The sequence below is a fragment of the Xiphophorus maculatus genome, chromosome 16 (assembly GCF_002775205.1).
Source record: "Xiphophorus maculatus strain JP 163 A chromosome 16, X_maculatus-5.0-male, whole genome shotgun sequence".
Lineage (NCBI taxonomy): Eukaryota > Metazoa > Chordata > Actinopteri > Cyprinodontiformes > Poeciliidae > Xiphophorus > Xiphophorus maculatus.
In genome coordinates, this window is record NC_036458.1 from 12,256,662 (window position 1) to 12,280,445 (window position 23,784).

The 23,784-nt window shown below is 36.4% G+C and overlaps 3 protein-coding genes across 3 annotated transcripts in view; 1 reads left to right on the plus strand and 2 right to left on the minus strand.

Moving 5' to 3' along the window:
• Window positions 1-2,054, plus strand: part of LOC102233168 (ras-related protein Rab-26-like) — a 51,605-nt gene extending 49,551 nt beyond the window's left edge. Inside the window, exon 9 of the mRNA XM_023349345.1 lies at window positions 331-2,054. Within this exon, the coding sequence (XP_023205113.1) occupies window positions 331-430 (100 nt within the window). The 3' untranslated portion in view covers window positions 431-2,054. The remainder of the gene's footprint in view (window positions 1-330) is intronic.
• On the minus strand, window positions 1,123-19,357 carry LOC102232906 (arf-GAP with dual PH domain-containing protein 1-like). The gene is made up of 11 exons (XM_005809301.2): window positions 19,074-19,357; window positions 15,584-15,714; window positions 12,856-12,947; window positions 11,360-11,442; window positions 6,511-6,623; window positions 6,166-6,312; window positions 5,930-6,013; window positions 4,235-4,297; window positions 4,052-4,123; window positions 3,582-3,810; window positions 1,123-3,491 (listed from the first exon to the last, which is right to left on the minus strand). The coding sequence occupies exons 1-11, from the start codon at window positions 19,162-19,164 to the stop codon at window positions 3,463-3,465; spliced, it is 1,134 nt and encodes a 377-aa protein (XP_005809358.1). The 5' UTR covers window positions 19,165-19,357; the 3' UTR covers window positions 1,123-3,462.
• A 912-nt stretch (window positions 19,358-20,269) lies between these two features.
• rnps1 (RNA binding protein with serine rich domain 1) lies at window positions 20,270-23,771 on the minus strand. Its single transcript, XM_005809288.3, has 7 exons — window positions 23,700-23,771; window positions 22,716-22,865; window positions 22,432-22,611; window positions 22,241-22,346; window positions 21,026-21,179; window positions 20,789-20,930; window positions 20,270-20,697 (listed from the first exon to the last, which is right to left on the minus strand). Coding segments are annotated over exons 1-7 (840 nt in total). The 5' UTR covers window positions 23,702-23,771; the 3' UTR covers window positions 20,270-20,591.
• Between the last annotated feature and the right edge of the window lie 13 nt (window positions 23,772-23,784).

Genomic DNA, 23,784 nt, shown 5'->3' on the forward strand with positions numbered 1-23,784 from the left:
CCTCACAGTTGAATATGCTGATTCACTACAGTTCACTAGATTATAAATTGTGGGAAACATTTTCAAGACTAGATGAAACTGATATTTTGACATACTCTTCATCCAATCTAAATGAATTTTGGGTATTTTATGAAGAAGAATGGGCAAATTTCTATAAAAGTGTTGAGCTAGTAGAGACGTCTGCCATAATATTTCCAATAGTTTGGAATAAGACTAATTGAATAGAAGAGCTACTACATTGAAAGTAAAACAGTAGCTTTACTTTCTATAACAGAAAGTAAAACAGCAGTTTTACTTTCTGTTTTCTTTTTTGTTTTTGTTTCACTTTAGGGAGCTGAAGCATAGGTCCATGAAGGATTCCAGTGAAAAGTTTAAGCTGCATGAGTACGTGAACAAGGAGATGAAGGGCGCTGGCTGCTGCAGGACCTAAATGGCTGAAAATGTGTGTCCATGTGCCGATTAACCGTCATTTTAATGTTGGAAATCATTTCTGGACTTATGAAGGACGATGAGTTGTCTCCACAGTTGTAAAATCTTCCTGACATTAAGTTTCTCTTGTTTAAATCCTTTAATATTCTTCTACTCACCTAATTGTTTCTTTAGCTATGAATGGAGACCAAGGTTAAGATTGAACATATAAGACAGAACAGCTTAGTTAGATCCATGTTAAAAATGAACATTTTTACTTCTCAAGGCAGCTGTACTGTCTTTGACTAATTATTTTTGTTCAAATTAATTTATTCACAACATGATTCTTTTTTTCTTTTGCGAAGATGCTTAGTTGCAAGGCAGCTTATTTCCCACATGTCCTCATTATTTTTATCTATATTGGCAGCTTTTGTTAGAATGTTGTGGATTATTAAATCTAGTTGTGTTTTGATGTTTCTTCTGTACATGTTTCAGTGACCATAGACGTCTTTTAGCAGGCTCCAGGGGGTCGGGTTGACTTACCAGCACTAATTCAGAATATTTTGATGATTCATTGGTGAACATTTGGGGACTTGCATCCTTTCATCACACAGTAAAAGCAAACTGTTGTTGCTATTTTTGGTACAAAGTTACTGATGAGAAGAGTTTGAAAATTCCTATGTGTAAAAATGTTTATCTTGCATTGTTAACTTCTCTTTGTCATTATCTAATGTACTTTTTTTTTATCTTAAGCCTAATTGGGGTAGCACCGTGGATAGAGGTTAGACCTGCTGCCTCACAGCAATAGCATCTTGGACTCAAATTTTAGCTGACATCTTTCTGTGTGGAGTTTATATGTTCTCCCTGTGCATGCGTTGGTCCTCTCCAGGTACTACGGTATTCCTCTCATAGTCCCGAATCATGCATGCCAGGTTGACTTAAATCACCCAGAAAGTGAGTGTGTGTGTGTGAACGATTGTTTGTCTGACTTTTCATAAGCATTGGCTCTGTGATTTGATGACATCTTGTCCAGTGTGTAACCCATCAGTCACCTGCTGACCATTTGAGAAAGGCACCTGCTGTGCCATGACAATGAAGTAGAGCAGAGATAGGAAATGAATGGATAAAACAATTCATGTTTAAATACTATTATGTATTAGGTGTTAAAATATGTCAAGAATGTTGGTTGTACATACCTATTTTTTCCATATTTAAATAATTATAATAAAGCTTAATAGTACCTTAAAGGGACTTACTGTGGTGTTATGTTACATGTTGTATTAGAAATAGGGATGTGCTGCTGATCCAAGTCCCTGAAGGAACTAAACTTCCAATACCTGCTGTTGGTCTACTGCTTGTGGTTTTGTCAGACATGCTTGGAAACTCCCAAACAGCTCTGAGTGTAAGGAAGAGAGACTTGTAAAGAAATCAGCTGAAACACTTCTTATTATAATTGATGACTTTAAAAGCAAAGCACCAAGTGCATATAGCATTTTCTACAAGTTCTGGAGTTCAAAGTGAAATATCATTTAAGCCAAATTATCAACAAGTCAAATCAAAACCGAGCTGACTTTAGATTAGAAACAACTTCAGTACAAGATCATCAGATAGGACAAGTTGTCTTTAACAAGAAATAGAAATACATTGAATCACATCTTAGATCACATGTTGTTGGAAGGTTTTTTTTTAAATGTGTTGAGGGTGCATGCTGATAATGTCCTGCAAAGTGTCAAGATGAACCAAAACAGCTGTTACTATAAAGAAAAATGAAAAGAAAATTTACGCTTTATAAATAATCAGACTCCATATGTAAAATATAATCCTAAATATTTCACATCAGAGTTGGAGACTACAAAAATCAGGATCAGTGTCATCCCTAATTAGAAGTTTATGTGAATGTCTGTTCTCTTGTGATATTTGTCGTATATGCAAACTGAGTAGACTACTTCATATTTTATTTTTCAGTGCTACAATATGAATAAATAGAAGTATGATATACAATGCCATGGTTTTCTTAAGAACATTTGAACTTGTTGTTTGTAGCTGTTAAAATAAAATCTATTCTTTGGAAAACACAAAAAGGTGTATTTCTTAAAAAAAACAAACATTTCTGTTTGTATTCTTCTCATCACAGAAGTCTTATACTGAACATCTTTCTGTGCTACATGTTCATACAGATAGTTTTTGGCACCATAATAATATTATTACTGATATTAAAAGTGTGTTAATACATCTTAATAGAAACCATAGATTATCATAAAACATTATCTTGCCTTATTATTCAGGGTTCATGCTAATTATTTCGGATGGAGCCCTGAAGGCACCAGTTAGGCAAAATGAATGAGTCACTGGAGATTTTAGGGAAGACTTGAGTTTTGTTTTAAAAAAAAAATGTTATTTTGTCCCCCTCTGCTGGACGTAAATGCAATAACATGTCACCCACTTGCATGTTAAATTTGGATTTAACATGAAGCTGCTTAATGCAGAAACTGAAAATAAAATGGCAAATCAGTGCTTGTAATACAATCTTAGAAGAATTGAATACATATAGCCTACAATTAAAAATAAATTATTAAATACAATTGCACTCATACATGTACAGTAATTCTAATTCTAAATAGCATCCAAATGTGAGACTATATATCATTAGTCTTGTACGATATTATACTTTCAGTCTTTATATTCCTGTTAAGTGGTCCAAATATAATTTATTTGCAGCAAAGATCAGTAATTGCAGTATTGATTATTCTACAAAGTAACTGAGAAAATTAGACACTGATGTTTCCTCACATGAAAGCACCAGCAGTTTTGTCCCGTTTTAAGTTTGTACGTAACGTAACACAACAACTGCGCCTGTTATATTAGGAGCATATATGTTGTGGCATCTGGGAGTTGCGGAGTGATGGACTTTTTCAGAGAAGATTAGTCTGGCTCCTGTTGTTGCTGGGGTCAAGAAGTGTAGTGGAAGTGTAGCTGTCAAATGTTCATCTTTGGATCAAACACCAGGCTTTGTGCAAGCCTCCACTGTGAGATGCACTTCCAGCAGAAACACAATCATGGTTTGTGTTTAAAATAAGCTTCCACTGCAGAAAAAAATCACAGAAGTAACGCATCAGAATAATTCTGTGAGTCAAAAGTGACCAATATCACTCAATTACCGGTAATCAGCTTACCTGCATACTCCTGTGGCAGCATCGGTCGATTTATGACAATCTGAAATGCTGCCATCCAGCTTTTCTGATCCTCTGCGGTCACACAGGCGAAAAGAAACTTCCTGTCTGGAGTCACTATAGTGATTCCAAATGGCCAGTGGGTCCCCTGAACGTTGGCAGGAAGGCCAGGATGGACAGTGTAGCTGTTTTCTTTACTGCCGATGAAAACCTCACCTCGAGCGTAGGCATCCTATGAACACAGAAAGAGTCGCACAGATATTACCATGCAAAACATGGTAACATGCAAACATGCAAAAAGCTACATGGCTGTCCTGATAAGTTAGGCACCACAAACCAAGTAAATTTGTCTTTTTAGTTATTTTGGCTACTTTCACGCAAAACTCATTTCTACTCTAAACAAGAGGTACAGCAGCATCTCCTGGGGACTGAGGTAAACTACAGCATTGCTCTTGAAATTTTTGAGTATGTACCAGCGGATCCTTGAAGTACATGAGCCTCCTGTCATCCATCGTAAACCACCTCTTCTTGAAGCCTTCAGTATGCTATAAGACAAAAGGAAAGGTTCAACATAACCATCGATACATTCAATTTTACATCACTATTGTCAATTATAAGTTTACATTGGGGTTAATGACTGGGAATAAGCATATCACCTTTGGCCCAGTCTTCTCCATGTAACCCTCCTTTATGTAGTTCCTGGTCAGCTTTGGCAACAACTAGGAAAAAAACAACATCATGACTGCAAACTTGAAAGTATTTCGCTGAAATTTTGTTATAGCAGCAACAATGAGTAGCACTTATTTGTACAAAAAAAGAAGAAATTGGGACAGGATTTTCAACATTTTCACAAAAAAAGATTTTTGAAAGTTGTGGAGTGCATTTGTATTCAGTCCTCCATAATATGAAAGCCCATACAAAATTCTGATTAACCAATTCTTTTTGGGAGTCACCTTATTTGTAATACAATACAATACAAATACACCACATTTTCCAGATTTCAGTGTGAGAATAATGTATAATTTCCTTTCCATTTCACAATTGTGCACGACTTTGTGTTCTCTATAGTACACCATTCCAGGAAAGTGCAGTTTGTTGTCATAAAGAGACAAACATGTGAAAAAGTCCACATATATGTCTGTCATCTACTACGGTATATGTTTAAAGGTATTAACCAGGGACATAACAAAGCAAAGAAATAAACTCTTAAAAAGAAAAAAAGATACTTTTGGTGAAAAGCAGTCAGAATTACAAGGATCCTTAGGAGGCCCAAAGGCCTTTCTACTTTTTTGCCTGCAGCAACAGAACTCTAGAAGAACTTCAAAATGGCCTTCACAGCAGTGGATTTGTCAGCCTATAACATTATCACAGTGTCAAGGATTCACACTGTCTAATAACCAATAGGAGAGAAAGTGTGAGTGCCAGTTCTCATAGTAACAACCCGGTTTCACACCTGCTTCTCAAACTTTTTATAGTTCGTTTTAATAGTTTCAGCTGCAACCTTGTTAATACTGTGGCATATACTGTATATACTGAGTTATAAACTGCAACATAAGAATGAATCATCGTATAAAAACCTTTTTTTTCTGCTCACAGTCCAAGTTTAAGGCTCTGGCATTGGAGATGATCTACTTCGTTTTTATTTTACTTGCAAAAGCTATCATTATTCATACTCATAGTTCTGAATGTCACAAGCTACACTTAGTCACATTTTAATTCATTTTTAGTCCTCTAGGGATTAAACTGACAAGACTTTGAAGAATATATTATAGAGACTATGATCATGACCAAAATTTTACTGTTGAATTCAAGGCACGCTGTCTTTTTAATGAAACTATTTAAAATGCAATTCCATTTCCATGATATTCTCTTCTCAAGATTTTGCAACAATGTCATAAATATGTCTTTTTGGTGCAATTCAAAATACAGCATTGAATTAAACATGTTTACCGTGAAATTTTAGACTTCTGACAGTTTAAACAAAACAAGTGTGGATTTGACAACTGATGCAGTGATGTTCAATGCATGCAATTTTTGATTTTCTTTTCTTTCTGGGCAACATCATGTTTTTAAATCTGTTAGACTGTCTCTGAGAAAAAGTCCAATTAAAATAGAATATTTAGCAACCTCTACAGGATACAATATGTTTAAGGTTCAGTCTTTGTTCCCTCATCTGTCAAGTTGACATTATTTTACATTTGCTCTTGACGCAGAGGTTTTCAGATATTCCAGTCCAAATACTGCTACCAAAGTTACTCTCGAAATGTAAAAGTTATTAGGAAAATATATCATTTTAGAAATACCTATGTAATCATATGAATTCTGCAGACATATACTAAACATATACTCACCTCAGAGTTTGGAGCACCGGGAAATGCCACCTGCAGGTAGTGATATCTTGAACCTCTGATTGCATTGAACCAGTCAACCATTTCCTTTAGGACAAAACATCAGGAAGCATCAGAAACCAAGTCACTTCCAGCTCTCCCTCTGTCACATTTGACACAGATGACTCCAACACAGTACATGATATTTATTATGGCTTAAAATGTTTGAGTTGAAGGAATTCTGACTGAAACATGCTGACCTTGCCGTCCTCATGATAGACAAAGATATTCCTGGTGCTGTTATCCTTCAAATAGGTAATCTGTAGCCCATGGGCAATGCCAGTTTTAGCTGGCTGAAAAGTAGCATTCACTGTGCTGATCTTCATGATCGCTTTGGGCTCCCTGGCCTGGTGGGAGAAAAACAGGAGTATGGTAAGGCATCATGCTTTTAAGTCCTAAGTTATCAATTTCATGTAAAACAATTTTTATAAAAATGCAATAGCTGAACCCATCCTGAACATTATGTAGACTTGAATTTGCTCATTTAGTTCATAAAATTTCCTATGTGGCATTGTGCGAAGAAACACATAAAAAAACCAACTCACATCGTGCTTGTTGAAGTATTTCAGCACACCTTCACGTTCCGTCAGGATAAATTTTCGACTGAGGTACTGGCCGTTGTCTCTTCCTCTTTTCCATAAGCATCCTTCCCTGTAGCCTGCCAAAAACAGAGTCACAAAGATCTCTCTGTAATTAAGGATTCAAAACACACACAAATGGAGCAATACACATACCGAACCTCTCTTTTTGTTTAGCTGATCCATGATTCATTCAACAAACCTGTAGGTCAATATATCTATTCACAATGGCAGTGCAATATCAGAGCATGCAGTATTACAACGTGATGTTCTTTTAAGCATTTATTGATATTGTTATGAACAATTTATATGCATTTTGGTGAGAACAAAAGCCCATTAAAAGAGGTCAGGAGTGATGATTAAAAAACACTGAGGAAAATGTGGGTCGGTTGCCAATGCTCTTGTCATTGAAATGTGACAACTGAACATGTTCCTTGTACTGGGCTCCTTTTCTTGTCTGTATTGTGGATAAGATCATAAACATAATTTATGACACTATATACTCACATGGGAACATTATCTTCTCTTCTCAACAAGTAAAAAAGAAAGCAGCAATTTCTGCTTTTTGCGCTGCTCTTGCTTGTATTTACATCTGTGAGAGTGTTTCTTCAATGAGATACAGTACATGATGGTACTGAAATGTTTTCAGTCTGCTACTATTGCGTGAAAAGCACATCGAGTTAAAAAAAGCCCTCAAAGTTTAAACAAAAACCGGAAAAACGACAGCTTTTGGCGTATGTGTGTCTGCGCATGTCATACATTCACCCTTTTAGCGTATGTGGTCAGTCTTGTAAACCTTAATCAGCAATGGGAGGAAGAGCATCTGCTATTAAAAGATATAAATAATTCAACTTCAACTGATTGCTTCCAGAACCAGCCAGAACATCACTAAAGCAAGCACACACACATAAACACACACACTAGGGCATTTAAAAGAAAAAAAAAAAAAAAAAAACAGCAGAGTAGGTTTTCAGCAAAGCTTTTAATTTTCAGAAAAACTGAAGGAGTTGAGCCTTTAAATTTTTGAAGAGACAATGAACATTCATCACCTTTTTTGAAATTCACACACACACAGAAACGCCGACACACACACAATCGGACTCATCTGTCTATCTAGTCCTGGGCCTCTTCCTGATACTCACCACATCACCACAATGCCCATATTTAGCCATTATCGGAGAGAACACATTGCATTGTTATGCATGCATTTTTACATGCGTGACATCAGAATACAGACATGCAGATTCAAATTATAATAATATTAGTACATCTCGTATTCTCTGGGCAAAGTGCTGATCGATGCAGGATGCAGCACTGATTGCAAGCACAATTTTTCCCTAATAAATACTATATATTTACTTTTTGGGTTTACTATGATTCTAATTGTATATTTTAGAATGTACTTTGTTTAATTTACATATTCAAAAGTAGCTTAACACTATAAAAGTTAACTTGTGGCTACACCAACCTACAGTTCTATAGCTATATTTTATACTTCACAGGAATTTTCTGAAAGTAGACAACATGAGAAACAACTGAACTAAACCACTTCCTCACCTAGAAACTATACTAGAGAAGCATTTCCCTATAAAGTTGAGATCACCATGCTGCATTTGGATAGAATAAAGAAGAATGCAATAAATAATAAGAACAGCCTTATTGCACCAGGAAGGAAGATATCGATGTTTGCTTTGCAAGTTTGTCCGAGATCTCTCTCATTAGTTTCTTATTTCATTGTTCAGTTAAAAAGTAACCATGTTTTATCCACATGCTGCAGTAAACGCCTTGTTGAGCAATGACTTTATCAATGATTCATGGGACAGACTGCTATTATTGTTCCAGAGAGAGAGGCGTGGTCCCTCTAGTCATAATTACATCAACACAGAAAAGTGACAAAGTTCAAGACTGGCAGAAGTTGAAAATAAAATAGTGAATTTACAACTAAACCAACTGGTTTTTGTACTAGTGCAAAGCTAGATCAAGGTTTTACAAAGTTACAATTTCAAAACCACGAAAATCAAATGATTCCAATGGGGTGAAGTCCTTGAAATAAAATGCCAAAGAAATACCAAAGAAATTTCTAGAGATAAAAATTGTTTCGAACAATTTATCAATTTATTAGCCAAAAAGTTAAACATAAAGACTTATTTTGATAGCATATTTAATACAATAGTTGACCAAAGTGCTGCATAAACTCACCAGCAACTTGACAAATAAATTAAAACTACATTAAAACATAAGTAGGGGTGCACCCATTGCAGTTTTCTGGCCGATTGCCTATTACCGATCTTCTAGAAACCGTAATCTGCCGATTCTGATTTTTGGCCAATACCAATTTTTTTTGTCTGAAATATTGCTCAACATAGCAAGAAAGTTGTTGAGTAGGAAACAGTGGGGTCACTATTGTTAATTATAAACGTGCAGACATAACTTGGAGGGCTGATCTGTCAGTCAAATCTTTCTCATTGGAGAGCAAAAGGACAGTGGTTGATTCTTACACATTTGCCAAGCTAGATAAGATTGGTGGATAAGATCGGGCTCATATGTGAAAATCAGCTGATCACCAATCTCCCAAAATTAAGGAAATCGGCACCGATAAATCGGTCAGCCGAACATAAGATATTGAAACTTTTTAAGTGAATAAAATAAAATAACATAATAAAACCTAATGTATTCTGCTCAACTAGAACTAAAAGCAATGGAGTAGAAATTTGTTGTTAAGCTGTTCTTAAAATCACTAACAGTCTGTGCAGTTTTAAGGTACGGAGGAAGGTTGTTCTACAGCTCCATCTGCTCTACCTCTGAGTCTGGTTCCACGGATGTCATTCAACAATTGATTTGCGGACCTTAATGCTTTGGGTGGAGCGTGAGAGTGCAAAAGATTAGACAAACATGCTGGAGCTAAATCACTATGACTTTTAAAAAGAAGCAATAAAAAGAAGCAATAAACTTTGAACTGGATCAAATAGGAAGCCATACTAGAAAGGTAAGCTTAGGTGTGATGTTAGATCAGATTAGAAAAACAGAATAGAATTACAATAATCCAAGTGGGATGTAATAAAAGCCTAGGTTACTTTCTCAAATTTCAAATGTTATTTTATCAGCAGTAGGAATAATTGCTGCTTTTCCTCAATTGTGTTATATATTTTTTAAGAAGAAGAAGAAGAATTACTTTATTCATCCCAGCAGGGAAATTATTTCGCAGTTACAGCAAGAATTTTTTATACACAGATTAACACACACACACGACGGGAGCTGCGTCTGCAGGCAGCCAGCTGAGCCGGCGCCATTTTTGAAGGAGGACATGGGGCAAGGGTCGTCGGGACCGGGAGTCAAACCCGCGACGTCTGCGGGTCTAAGGCCTCCAAACGTGGGGCATGCTAACCCCCTGCGCCACCACAGCATGCACCACAGTAATATTACAATATTAATATTGTAATATTAATATTATAATATTAATATTAAATAATTATTTAATATTAATATTGTAAAAGTGGTATTTTCACACATTTTACACATGCATTGATAATAATCTTATGCCAGTTTGTGCCTGCAGGTTCCATTACTGTATTGGGCTTAAATTCTGCGAACAAAGTTACCCAGAATGCTTGCGGACAAAGAGGGCATTCTTCCTCAATGGCAAAGGCACGTAGCCACATGCTCCCAAACCTCTGCACAGTGTAAAACAAGAAGCCACAGACAGCAAGACACAGTGTTTAGCAGTCATGAGACTCTGATAGCAGCTTCTAATCCTCTACCTGAAACTGAAATCAGACATTTAGTCCTTACATGCATACATTTACGTTTATGCATGATACTAATCCAAGATGCTTTAGACTGTAGTGTGAAGAATAAATGCATTCTACACTGATTACTGATACTTCCAGTACCAGTAATTTAAGCTGGGAAGTGCTAAGTGTTCATTTGTTACATGAAAAACAGCTTCAGAGATGCAAACTATGTATTGTTACTGCAAAGTTAGATAAAAATGGCCAGAAGGCAGGCTCAACTGTCTTTATTTTGCAAGCTTCCTGTTTCCTGCACATATGAAACCAAGGGAAATGGTCAATTAAAGCTGATAAAAACCACCCTTAGTAACCACAGCTCAGAATAGGCAGAAAAGTGCATGTGCATATTCTTTCCTCCTTAAACTGTGTTAATGACTTTTAATACTTTACCTGACTGTTTGAAAAAGAAAAAAATAATAATTAATTAATTAAATAATAATTATTAATAATAATAATAATCCTTTGTCATATTTATTATACATAGAAGCCACAAGATGCTAACAGCTTAAAACTTTTCAGTAAAAACACAAAAACTTTACCATAACACAGATTTATTTTACTTTAAAAATATACAAGCTAAATAAATTTTAAAAACTGTGTAACATCACTGGCATTCTGCATTTGTTGTGTACCACAATGAGTTTAATATTACCTGTTTAATTAACTGCTTAACAGGCTGTACCTTTAGAATAGTGTTACCTCCATTACACTAATGGGTATGAAAGGTTTTAGCAATTTTGAAACAGCTAGCTGGCTATCTAGCATAGACAGACAGACACAGTCATTAAACTCTAACGGAAATTTTAAAAACTAATTTAGTAAATGCAACACTGGCATGCGAAGGTTTCCCTGTAGCTTCTCATTTTGTGTCAGCCATTGCAACCAAGAACACTGTTAATCATTTGCCGATGATGCTGGGACTTCATTCACCACTGAATCTGTTTTGCTGTGCAAGATGCAAACAATTTGGTTCCAACGCACTCAACAAGCATCTCATGCTTAATTGTACAGATACATTTCAGTCTGACCTGCAGAGTAGGGCTCCTGCCTCTCTACGCACATAAACTCCTTCCTCTCGTACTTTGCTCGGATCCACTGGTCCCGAAGGAGCCTGCAGAACACAGTGAATGGTAAATGATTAATGGTTGTTTATCTCATTTGTCTGAAGAGGAAGAGGTGATCTTTTGTGGTTGATGTCACTCCTCCAATTTAGTTTCTGAAGAAGAAGAAATCTAAATGAAAAGTCTTGCATGTGTTTTTAAACTCAGCTACCTCTTATTAAAGCCTTTTCTTCACTTAGGTTGCAAAGTTCAAATACACATTAGCTCTAAATACACATGGTTTTACAAGTACAAACTTTATAACTGTTAAGTTTGTACACGTCTTCTTGGTAAACCAAAACCACAGATGGCATCTTTTTGTTCAGCAGAACTCTAAATATGAAGTCACCAATTATGCCTAAGCACTGACCAATACAGAAGATGATGTTTGTCTACAAAATGTAATGCAAGCTTGTCTGCAGCAGTACATTTATTATTCAGAAAGCTTTAAAATAGAGTGCTGTGAAAATAAACTAGTCACCTTTTTGTCCTACTTCAGTGTTTCAGATCATCAATTAACAAACTGAATAAATCCACACAGCAATTTTCAAATTAAAATTTAAATTCTTAATGGCAAAAAGCTCTTTAAACTAATTAAGCCATGTGTCAAAAATTGCCCCGCTTAATTGTGATAAACCAAATACTTTTGTTCAGATCCACTCACCGCAACCAGGCCTTTACATTAATGACAAACTCAAGTAAAACTTAAATATAAACTGTCTGACAATTTATAATAAACACAAAATGCAAGACATGTTCCAATCTGATAGAAATAGAAACAAAAAGTAAGTACCGGTAATTGACATTTTCCAGTTTTGGAAAGGTTCCTAAGTCATTTGTAAGGACCTTGGACTCCAGAGAACCAAATTTAGAGCAATTGTCTACAAGTAGAGAAAACAGAACAGTGGGTAACTTTCTCTAGAGTGACGGCCTACCAAAACTATTTAACTAATGCATTAATGACTCATACAGAAAATCACATAACAATTTAGAACAACATCTACAGCATTATACGCCCCACTTGTCCTAGTTCGGTCAAACATGGTTGTGGCCATTGAGATAAAAAAAGAACTTCAATTGAGCCTGCTTTTAAAAAAATCTAGTTTAACATTTTAAAAATCTTTATGCTCTTAAATAAATTGCTTATTGATTAAAAATGGCTTAGAATAAAAAGCTGTAACCACTGTAATGCAACCTGAAATGAAAATGGTCAGATTTCACTACTTTGTGTGTCATTGTGATGCTGCGTTACAAACAAAAGCTATTCAGACCAGGGATTAATCCAAGAAAAATGAAACTTTCAACAATTTTATGCTAATGTGTAGTGAAAAAAAATTGTCTTACTTGTACAAGTTTGAACTCAAATATCAAACAGGACAGAAAATCCTAAGATTAAAGAGGGTCATAGAAGGAGGACTACTTACATGCAATCTTTAGACGTGGGCCGATAATAGAAGGCAGGTACTATCTGTTCATATTTGGCCTTTGCAGCATTATTCCCCACAGAATCTATAAACTATAAAGAAGAAAGATGAGAGTTCGTTTACCACATAGCAAACACTGAGCAACATTAACTTAGCTAGCTGATCTTGTTAACTTACAATGAGTTCATATGTGCTGCGATACTGAAATGGGCCACTGTCATTAAACCCCTTAATGGTAGAGTATGATAAATATTACCACAACAAAGTCATATTGGATTTTGAGGTTGGATGAGGAGAAACGTTTGTCCTTCATTATTGGGATTATATCTTCAAGAGCCCTGCTTGTTTGTTTTTCTAAATTGAGCAGTATTTCAACATGCTATACTGTTGAAATAAAAGGTTTGTTTTCAGTGAAGTGCTGCTATAATTTTAGAGCAAAATGGCAAGACTTTGCATTGAGTAATACAGAAGAAAATAACAACAAAAGCAGAATATTTCACCTTATGAATAAGGGGGGAAACAGAAAGTTTTACCTCTGAAAGAGCAATATTGCTGCTTTATGACATCCTTCATCTTATTTGTTACTTTTATATGACAGTGATTTTCAAAACCATTAATTTCTCTTGAACTTTTTTACATTTTGTCATATTACCTAAAAAAATGGAAGTATGACGAACATGATAAATAGTTGTCCTGCTGACAGACTTTCCCACTAGAGCTGTTTAATCTCTGCAGCTCCTCCAAAGAGACCACGGACCTCTTGGCTATTTGTGTGACTAATGCTCTCCTTGCCCAACCTGTTACTTTAGGAGGATGGCCATTTGTAAATTTACAGTTGTGCCATTCTATTTACATTTTTTTGGATGAGGGCATAAACAGTGCTCCATTTAAACCACATTTTCTGTGTTCTTTGTCAAGATTCATTCACCAATATTCTCAAACAGACCTAAGAGGCCTTTGCAGAACAGTTGTATTTATACCAGAAGTGAATTACACACTCTATCTACTAATTGGGTGATTTCTTTGCATTTGATTTTATTTTTTGGTATCAAAATATGACAAAGTTCAAGGGACATGATGAATTCTTTGGCAAGTCAGTTTATAAATTTTCCAACACACTTGCACACACTGGTTGTATGGAACAATATGAGGCATAAATAATGTTACCAATATCTTGCAGAATGCACTGCTACCTTAAAAGTCTCTGTTTTTAAGAGTGGAATTGAGATCATGGACTCTTAAAAGTACCTGGGTGTTCACCTAGACAATAAAGTGGACTGGACTCACAACACTGATGCATTTTAACAGAAAGAGGAAGGGACAGAGCAAACTGCTTGCTGAAGAGGCTGAGTTTTTTGGGAGTGCAGAGGACGCTCCTGGACAATTTATTTGACTCTGCAGTAAAATCCGCCATTTTCTATGGTGCTATAAGTTGGAGCAGCAGCTTATCTACAGCTGAGAGGAAGCAATTAGCCAAGCTCATCAGGAAAAACAGCTCTGTCCTACCCTCAACCCAGTGTATGGGGTGGGAGATAAATGAACTCTGGCTGAAATAACATCACTGATGGACATGAAGCTGTTGCAGACTTTGCAGGTTTCTTCAGTGACAGACTGCTGCATCCTAAATGCACAAAGGAGTGTTAGCCTAAGGCCTTTCTCCCAGCAGCTGTAAGATTTTATAGCCATCTTTGCTTTGTTGTTTTTTAAGCTCAAATATGTATACATATGTTGCACATTTTCAAAACAACAAATCAAACGGAAAGAGTCCACACAGATAAAAGAACAGGAGGACCACTATTGCCACAAATGTTAATTTAATTTCCTGCTTTGAACGGCCTTTTGCTTCACATTTTTATGAAGACAGAGAAGTCATTTTGTTTTATGCACATTTTCTGTAACATAAATGTCTGCACATTTCCAAGATCTTAGAAACACACAAGCGCCCCTGAAAACTCGAACAAAGATGCTGGCTGTGTCGGCCAGCTGTTGGCTCACGCCTTTTTTTTAGACCAAGCTCAATTGATACTGTTGACTAGCAACAGTGATAACGTAGGAGGCAGAAAGCGACAGTGTCAGTAGTTTGAGAGGGAATAAAGGCTCTAGAAGCAGCTGTTACTCTAAGCTTTCTTTTAAATCAGAAGTGTCAAAAGAGTGCCCTGTGGGCGATTTGCGGCCCATAGAGGGACTTTGTGTCAATTCAAGAATAATACAGTAGCTGATGCAGATTGAAGGCTGCTTTTTTATCTTTTATGATGATGTTTCTAACTGATTAAATAAAATCTTCTTAAAAAATAAAAAAGGCACAACAAAAAGTATGTTTGCTTTTTAATAAAAGCAAAGTAAATAAAACATCCAGCTAGTGGAACTCGTCCACTAGCTGAACTCGTCAAAACTTGGCGAAATAAAGAATGTTTTTGCTTAAAGGAAGAGTGACACATGTCCTTTTCTTGTTGCTGCTGAGAATATATTGAAAGTGGTTTTTTACAAGATTAAGAAAACAGGAAACAACTCAAAACATTTAAAAAAAATCTTTTGCCTTGGCACTATGATGTCATCAGTCTACTTAATTAAAATATTGCAAGTTCACACTATTTTTAAGCAAGTAGAAAATCAAAAAAGAATCAATAAAAATAATTAGAATAGTCAATAATAATTTATGCTCAAAGATGAAATACTGGGTCTTTTGATTTGTCCAGAAGGTAAAACAGTAAAAAAAGCTAAATCTCACCTCTAACTCAGAGTAGCTCCAGGGATCCAGCACTAGAGACTTTACCTTGCTTATCTGAGCAATGTTTCTATGGAGACCTGAGCAACTGTGACACACAAACACCCCCAAGGTGTAGGATGCCCATTCTGGGTCTGCAATTTAATATAAAACATATATCAGAAATTAGTTGAAGTGAGCAGAGGAATATTACATGTGGGATAAATCATATGCATTGTCTGATTTCCTCAGTAGGAGTCTCTATTGTCTCTCCAGATTGTGTCTGAACTAGCTGCAAAAAGTAAAAACAATCCTAATTTTACCATTTATAGATTTCCTAAGTCTTAATTAAAACATAAAAAGATAATTAGTTGTGAAATCTCAACTGATGTGATAATCATATTAGTAAACAGAGACAGGAGTCTAATAGTTGAGTAGAGAATGACAACGAGTTTTATGTAAAACTGCTGCGGATTCATCAGTCAGATTAGAGCAGAACAGAGTTGCTGTTGTGACTTTTCGGTTGAATTTAAAGTTGGCCAAGCATTTGGTTTTCTTAAACCAAACCACAATGTTTTCTTTCACCAAACACAGGCTGAAAACCCCACTAACAACCACAAGTTGAAGCCCTTTCCAGAACATTTCAGCAAACAAATGTAACAATGAAGTTATGTTTATTTCACTGTCTCTAAGAGGTAATGGGTTCGGCGGAAGCCTTCGAGTTACAACAAAGAAGATTTCACAAAACCCTCTTCCCAAGTTAAAGAATTGTGTAATTATCTCATATTTGCATCAAGAAGTAGTGAGGTTATTGCTAAAGCTTACCAAAACTATTGACGCAAACACACAAAAGAAAGCAAAGATAAAAGGCCAAGGTGATTTATGTAGTGATGATATAAAGTATGTTTCTATTCGGTAGTCCTTCTAGAACAAAAGTGTTAAATATACTTTTTAATATAGTATAGCTTCACTTTACTGCTTATTTCTTAGCAAGGCACTCCTGCTAAAAAGGTATTCTTAATATAAATTCTTTATATCAAGAATGAAATAAAGAATCATTCTTATTATATATAGGTCAAGTTTTCATGTTGATATTGAAATTTCTCAAAACTAAAGTATTGCATTTGCATCATTTTTGTCTTTTGTGACCTTATGTGTAATTATGGCACAAAGACCTAAGACCCTGGTCTTCAGAAATTAAAATGTTCAAATCTAGATGATTAAAGTTATTTCAATCAGTTATTCAGTGTATTAATATCCATGATTACCAGTTAAAAAGGGCATGATGCTGTGTGAAACTGTTTACGTTAAATGAGTGATAGTTTTAAAGCTGAAAATTGACTTTGGGGAAAACAGATTGACAGGAAGAACATTTTCACATTTTCTCATGCTGCAAACACAAACTTTTAGCTGGATTCTTTTGTGATAAACTAACACAAAGACAGTGATAGTTTGTAGTCGTAAAAGAAAAAGTTAGAGTTATGAAGATACAGTATTCATAAGGCACTGTATGTTCATAACAAATATGAAAATCAAAAGTTTAGTATATACACTTTGAGGAGATTCTTCAGCCAAAAATTACATACAAGGTGTAGCAGTGTAGGGTAGGTATGTCTAAAAATAGAACTGTTTATCTTTCCACTTACTTCTGTAGTTGTTTTTTTACTCTTCTGCATCATGCCTAAATAACTGCCTTGTTGCACTCCACACATGTGAAGTAGACAGGAAGCAGATCGCTAAATAGAAGCAACCAACTCAACTGTGATCACCACATACACACTGAACAAGAAATTCTTGCAGCAAAGGTGTGACTTCACTCACAGACTGAGTCTAATAATTACTAGTTGAGGGTGAAATTAAATTTGTCAGGAGGGTATTTTTTTATAGGTTCAACCAAAGACTGGGTTTGCAAATTAGCCCTTGGCTAGAAAACCTATGTACAAATCAAACATGTAGCATTGTTTAATGGGCTGTTCTTGGTGAAATAAACTTGAACTGAATTGACAGGTGGGCTTCTAGAAAAAAAATGGTGTGCACCATTACACCATCACAAATAAAGACTGTGATGCAGACACATGGCTAAGCCATGCAGACACAATGGACTGAAAAAGAATAAAGATAGCAAACAACAAGAGCCTTACTTCCTGCATTAAATATGCATTTAAAAAAAGGATGCAATTAACTGGATCTACTAAAAATGCTAATAATAACTGGTAAATTGATCAGTCTCCATTTAGCAAACAAATCTGCTAAATTTTAAGAGCATTCTTCCATAAACAAAAAAAATATAATTTTATGACAAAACTCTAAATTCTAGATCTTTGGGAATCATTTTCAGCAAATGAAGAAACTACAATTTATAAACTAGGCTTGATTGCTCATGTCTCACATGAGGTAAAGTTTGATACACCAAGCATAACAGTGTAGTTGTGATCATCAGGATGTGTAACCACATGCTAGAGGAAACCAGAACTCACAGCTAGCTCAGTGAAAAAGAAAACTACGGTACATCTCGTTGAAACAATAAAGTTACAAATTTATGTATGAATTACAGCATTTTCTTTAATAATTTAAATGCTAAATTGTTTTGTGAGACATACCATCCTTTATAATAAAAAAAACATAATTGTTAAATAACAAAATGTAACAATTATCTAGCTAATGACAATATCAAATATGTCATTACTTAGAGCAGCATAGTTCCTTGAACTACTCTCGTTATTGAAGTGTCATTGCATACAATATCCCAAACGCAAATGACTGTATAGACATAATATTTGGCAGGATAAATGTTGAGTGTCATCCATGCAGACTCTGCTGCTACAATAGCTGGATGTACTTAACTTTATTTAATATCTTTCTTTTTCTTCCCTTTTTTAAAGGTTTTATTGGCTCTAGTGGCTTTTATTTGAGAAAAGTCAGACAGGAAAGTGGGTAATGAAACAGGCCTCTGTGGGGTCAAACACAATGTGACCTGTTTGTAATCAGAACAGTTAACGTTAAAATGCAAACACATGTCTCACAAGTAACATTTGTATTATTAACAAAATGTGTGTAGAATTGTCATTATAGCAATCCCTCTTCAAAAGTTGGCTAAAACGACATAATGTTGCACATGAGATAAAAAGGATGTTTGTATGTAGTTACATGTATTTGGGATCTTCCTAAATATAGGAAAACTTTGAATAAAGATACACGCCTGAATAAATAAAACGCAATAGCGTGTTGCTGCAGAAAGGATGTTGACTGAGTCAACGCTTAGTTTCATCATGTCCTGACCGCAGTGTCACTGAGGACAGAAACGAGTCTACATTGTTGCTGCTTAAGAAAAACAACTCAATAGTAATTGTGACACTATGCTTTTCTCTTACGTTGTGAGTCAGAGCATCTCAAGAAGAAGCCCGCTAGCACGGTTGAGAAACACTCGTAAGAAAATTCCCCTGTGCAATATACAATACTGACAATAACTAAAAACTGTTAACCAGCTTGACTCGGATCGGCTCCAAAAAATCACCTGCAACTTCGCAGTCGGCACAGTTTCCATTCCCAGGTTTCTTCAGGAGCGCTTTAATGCGCTCCCTGATCTTTTCCTGCTCCGAAGACATCACAAACGCTCGCTGCTTGACCGGTTCCTGCTGAGAGGCTTGAAAACCCCTCAAATGTCATCCAAGGTAGGCTCGTTGAGCTCTCGGGAACAGGAAGATGTCTAAGCAACTTACAAAAAGGCTGTCATTTCAGCTGGAAGAAGACACCTAGGGCATGCTCTGGTGAATGCATGTTGTCAGAGGCAAGCTCTCAACTTTGTCTCCCCATGAAGTGAGACACCCAGCGGCAGCTTTAAGATGAACATCCTTTAAAAATAAAATCTAAACGGGTCTTGAGAAGATTAAAAAAAAAAGTGAATTTATTCTCTAAAACCTTCATTTTGCGTCCACAAGGTTCAGAAATAGAATCCAACATTTGACACCCAACTGATCAAATTCCTTGACAGCAAGAGTCCCACTGATTTCCACTCTTCTTATTATTCTTGATTATAGATAGTAATTGATTAAGAACACACTTTGAGGTTTTTCATATTTTATTCCATAACAAAAACACTACACTACAGTGTGCTCTGTTGGGATTTTATACAATAGACTAAGACGAAGCATAACATTTAAAGGGAGGATATGCTTTTCAGTTTAACAAAAAAGAAAATAAATTGAGCAATTTTAATGCATGAATATGTTGTGATCTGAACTATTTGAGCCAACTGTACTTTGGAAAAATAACTCCCTTTGGAAAATGAACGTTCTCTACATGTTTTCTGTTGATTACAAACTCAATCTAATTTCTGTAAAAAAACAAAATTTAAAAACTCAAGGCATATCCATTATGTAATCAAATAATTTTTAATATATTAGTTTGTGGTTGCCACGTAGCAAATATTTACGCTTTCTGAATGTCCTTCTGACATGGAATAATGCCACTGAAGAGCTTGTGAGCATGTTGGGCTCTCTGCATTTCAATCCTGGATGCTGTAGATACTAAATGGATGCTTTGTGCAAAAAAGTGATTTTTTTTCCAATGAAGTGTTCATTTGATATTTGTTAGTTAATTTGCAGAAAATGGAGCATGGTTTTTCCAATCCTTACGTTTTTAAGACTGAGCTGAAATCCTGTCCCAAGTACTAAGTGGGTGTGCAGCAAAAAAATTCAAGAAAAGAAGCCATTCAGGATGTTGACAGTTCGGCAATTTTATTTTTCACAATGTCTACAAATTCAATACAAGGTAAAAATACGCCACAATTCAAACAAAACATTGGTAGATGTCTGTGGAGACAACATAAAAAAAAAAAAAAGAGAGCCAACTTTTCTGAGTAATCTTAGCCCAAAATATGACAAAAGCACTTTCGCTCTTACCATGTATACAGATGGCTACAAAAAAACTGATGATTTAAATCCTATTGAAGTCATCAAGAAGGTTAAGAGTTGCAGCTGATCTGGTGTCAGACTCTATGAATCTATGTGATCTCTGAAGGTAAAACAACTATTTATCTGGAGGAGTTGGAGCTGGAGCGAGAGCGGTGGCGTCTGCGACCGGGGGATCTGGAGCGAGAGCGGCGGCGTACAGGGGACCGCCTTCTCGGGGAGCGAGACCTGAGAGGACAAAAGTAAACAGGGGCAGCCATGAAAATATGATGCTAGTGAAAAAGAAAGGAATCAAATTATATGGAATACTAATGAGTACCTTCTTCTCATGCGTGGGGGGCTGCGACGCCACATTGGTGGTGGTGGGGGCATTCGGCGAGGAGGAGACAGTCTGCGAGGTGGAAGACGAACCCGCTGAGTCAGCACAGCAGCTGCACTGATTTCCTGTCCGTCAATCTGACCTAAACATTTAAATCCAATCAAAGATATTTATTCAGTGACCACAGACACAGCCGTATGCTTAGGGTAATTAACAGGCACTGAAACAAACACCAACCTCCGTCCATGTGTTTGAGGGCCTTCGCAGCCTCCTCGGCAGTCTCAAACTCCACATAAGCGTAGCCTTTGGGCAGGTGTAGATGGAGCCTATCTGCAGGCATGTCTATCATCTTTATTTTCCCATAAGTAGAAAAGATTTCCTGGATGTGGTCCTGTTAACCAGAGAAGCAGCATCATCAATGGATTTACAAGATCATAAGCAGAAGGATAACATGTCATGTCTATAATTTTTGTATAACTCTACTTTAGGCCAACAGATTATGCATGCAGTTGTCCTGATGTACCACATATAATTTTTTGCAAAAATCAGGTCCAGTCTGTCATTCTTTCTTTTACAAACAAAAGGCATGTTCTGACCATCAAACCTAGAGTATTGTTACCGAAGAACTTTACGTTTTATTTTATCCTGGTCATCAATTCTGTTTGTTTCTAAAGTGATGCTCAAAATGCACAATTAATGTACAAATATTAGATCCGCTGATGGCTGACTGGGTCATTCCTTCTGCAGGAGTGTTGCTGGTTGAATGGAGTACAGAATGCGTTTCAAACAGCGAAATAAGAAAACTACCCTGGTTACCGAAAAAAAGTTCCAGCATAGTTCGTGGCATTTTATTTGTTTTCCTTTAGTTTAACATCAACACATCTCAGTGTTCATGTTATGTAAATGTTAAAATCTGTAAAGGTTACACATTTTCTCTGACTTAGTAAATTACAGAAAACAATTACAAAGTTCTGGCTGTAGAGCACTCGACTGTAATCGCAAGCAGAACTTTCTTCTCTGTTGTCATTGTGGACAGAAAGGTTTGTTACAGTCAGACCTTTCATAAAGTTCAGAGTGACTTTCCGTAAGTAGTGACATATATTTGCAGTGACAAAACCACTCAAAACATTTTGCCATAGAAACTTACTGCTTTTTATTTTAGAAATGGAACGCTTTCCTTCTGTCCCACACTATCTAGAATGTTGAAATCGGAGGAGATGATTTTGCTTTAAATCAGAGATCAACGCTGTACTGTTAGACATTATCATCTTTAGTCACATTTAGGACTGTTGCAGTGAAAAGAGATCTAGATCTCCTAATCAAAGGTGCTGAAACAGCAACATGCCTGCAATAGAAGGACCATCTCAGACATAATTTATGTGAAAAATACAACAAAGCAAAGTAGCATTCCAGGGAAAACATTCCAGGTCACCTTGGACTGTTTTCACTAACCTTGGTCACATTCCTGGTCAGCCTTCCTAAGTGAACCTTGGTTGGTTTTGGGGTGGGGCTTCGCTTCCTTCTGTCTTTATCATCTCCCCTCTTCTGTGTTTTAGAGCTACAAAAACGTTAAGTTAAACCTCTTCAATAAAGCCTAATTATGAAACATCAATTTGTAGAAAAGATTTTAAGGAAACCCTTACGGTGAGCGGGAGCGGCGACGGTTGTCATGGCGCCTGCGACTAGGGCTCGGGGAGCCTGAGGAGCTGGAGGAGGAGGATGAACGAGAGCTTGAGGATCCGGTGCGGCTGGAGCCAGAAGAGCTGGAGCCACTTGAGGAACCTGAGCTGGAACCCGAGCTGCTGCTGGACGATGAGCTCGATCTGGAGCAGAAGCAGAAACACAATTATTTTACTAAAAATATCTTGCTGGAGCAGGACATCTAAAACAAGCAAAATACTCTAGAAAAATGCATCAGAATACAAACCTGCTGCTGCTGCTGCTACCAGACGAAGCACTACGGCGCTTCCTCACTTTCTCCCTCCCCCTCTCCTTGTCTCCATCCTTGGTACCAGTCTTCTCTTTACCTCTATCTTTAGTTTTCTCATCCTCCTTCCGCTTTGTGGGTGATGGAGCCCTAAATTCAAAAAGAAACACATTATATTAGTTCTGTTATGCTTGTGTGTCATGCTCTTGAAAATACAAACAGAAAGAAATCTGCATGCAAGATCTAATCACATCACGTTCTTGACGTGTTTTGCCTTTACCAATCTTAAAAATTGTAAATATTGTTGATAAATCTTTCAGTTTAAGTCGTGGAAAGGTAAAAGTGAGACAGCTCATTTAATAGGATAACGTGTAACATTTGGCTTCCTTGTATAATAACAACATATGAACTTTAAGGTACAAAGAAATTAGCTTGTGCAGAAAAGATAAGCTGCAGACCGATAAAAATGATATAAAATAATAAAAATTCCCAATTTTATTCTTTATTAAGAACCCCAACGTCACAGTAAATAATTCTGCTGGACAACCACCATACTCATAAAGATTTTATTCATTTTTGCTTGTTTGTGTGGCTGTTTTTATTTTTGAGTTCAAATTACTGCGGTTGTATTTGCTTCTATATATACCGTCTATCAAAATCAAAAACACAAATGGTTGATTAATTTTAAACACTCTGATTATACAGAACAAATATACTTGAATAATAATGTTAGGAACACGGTCGGAACATTAATACAAAGTTCTGTGCATTCATGAAAAAGCTCGACTCTCGGACAAAACAGGCCGCCATTGTATTTCATTCACCCCCTCCTGAAAACAAGCTGCTTCCGTTAACCTTCCGCACAGATCCTCTTATAGCGAAACTACGACCATGTGAAGCGTTAAATACTTAAAAGTTGAGTAGACATATCTCACGCACGTATATATTTATAGTTTTTATTCCATAAAAAAAGCTTGAACCTACATTTCTTTTTCGGACCAGGAGGCTACAGTTGAACCACTCGCGGCCTGGAAAGACGTCGCTGGCTGATGATGATAGCGGAAGTTGC

What these genes read in the sequence shown, in the direction of transcription:
- LOC102232906 (XM_005809301.2), bottom strand. Translation starts at nt 19,164, where the DNA reads ATGTCTTCGGAGCAGGAAAAGATCAGGGAGCGCATTAAAGCGCTCCTG. An exon ending in CCCACGTCTAAAGATTGCAT is followed by an intron (nt 11,443 to 12,855) that starts GTAAGTAGTCCT and finishes TGTGTTCTGCAG; the next exon opens with GCTCCTTCGGGACCAGTGGA. An exon ending in TGGAGAAGACTGGGCCAAAG is followed by an intron (nt 4,124 to 4,234) that starts GTGATATGCTTA and finishes TTTGTCTTATAG; the next exon opens with CATACTGAAGGCTTCAAGAA.
- rnps1 (XM_005809288.3), bottom strand. An exon ending in TGACCAGGAATGTGACCAAG is followed by an intron (nt 21,180 to 22,240) that starts GTTAGTGAAAAC and finishes TCTGGTTAACAG; the next exon opens with GACCACATCCAGGAAATCTT. An exon ending in CCCCCACGCATGAGAAGAAG is followed by an intron (nt 20,698 to 20,788) that starts GTACTCATTAGT and finishes TTGTCCTCTCAG; the next exon opens with GTCTCGCTCCCCGAGAAGGC.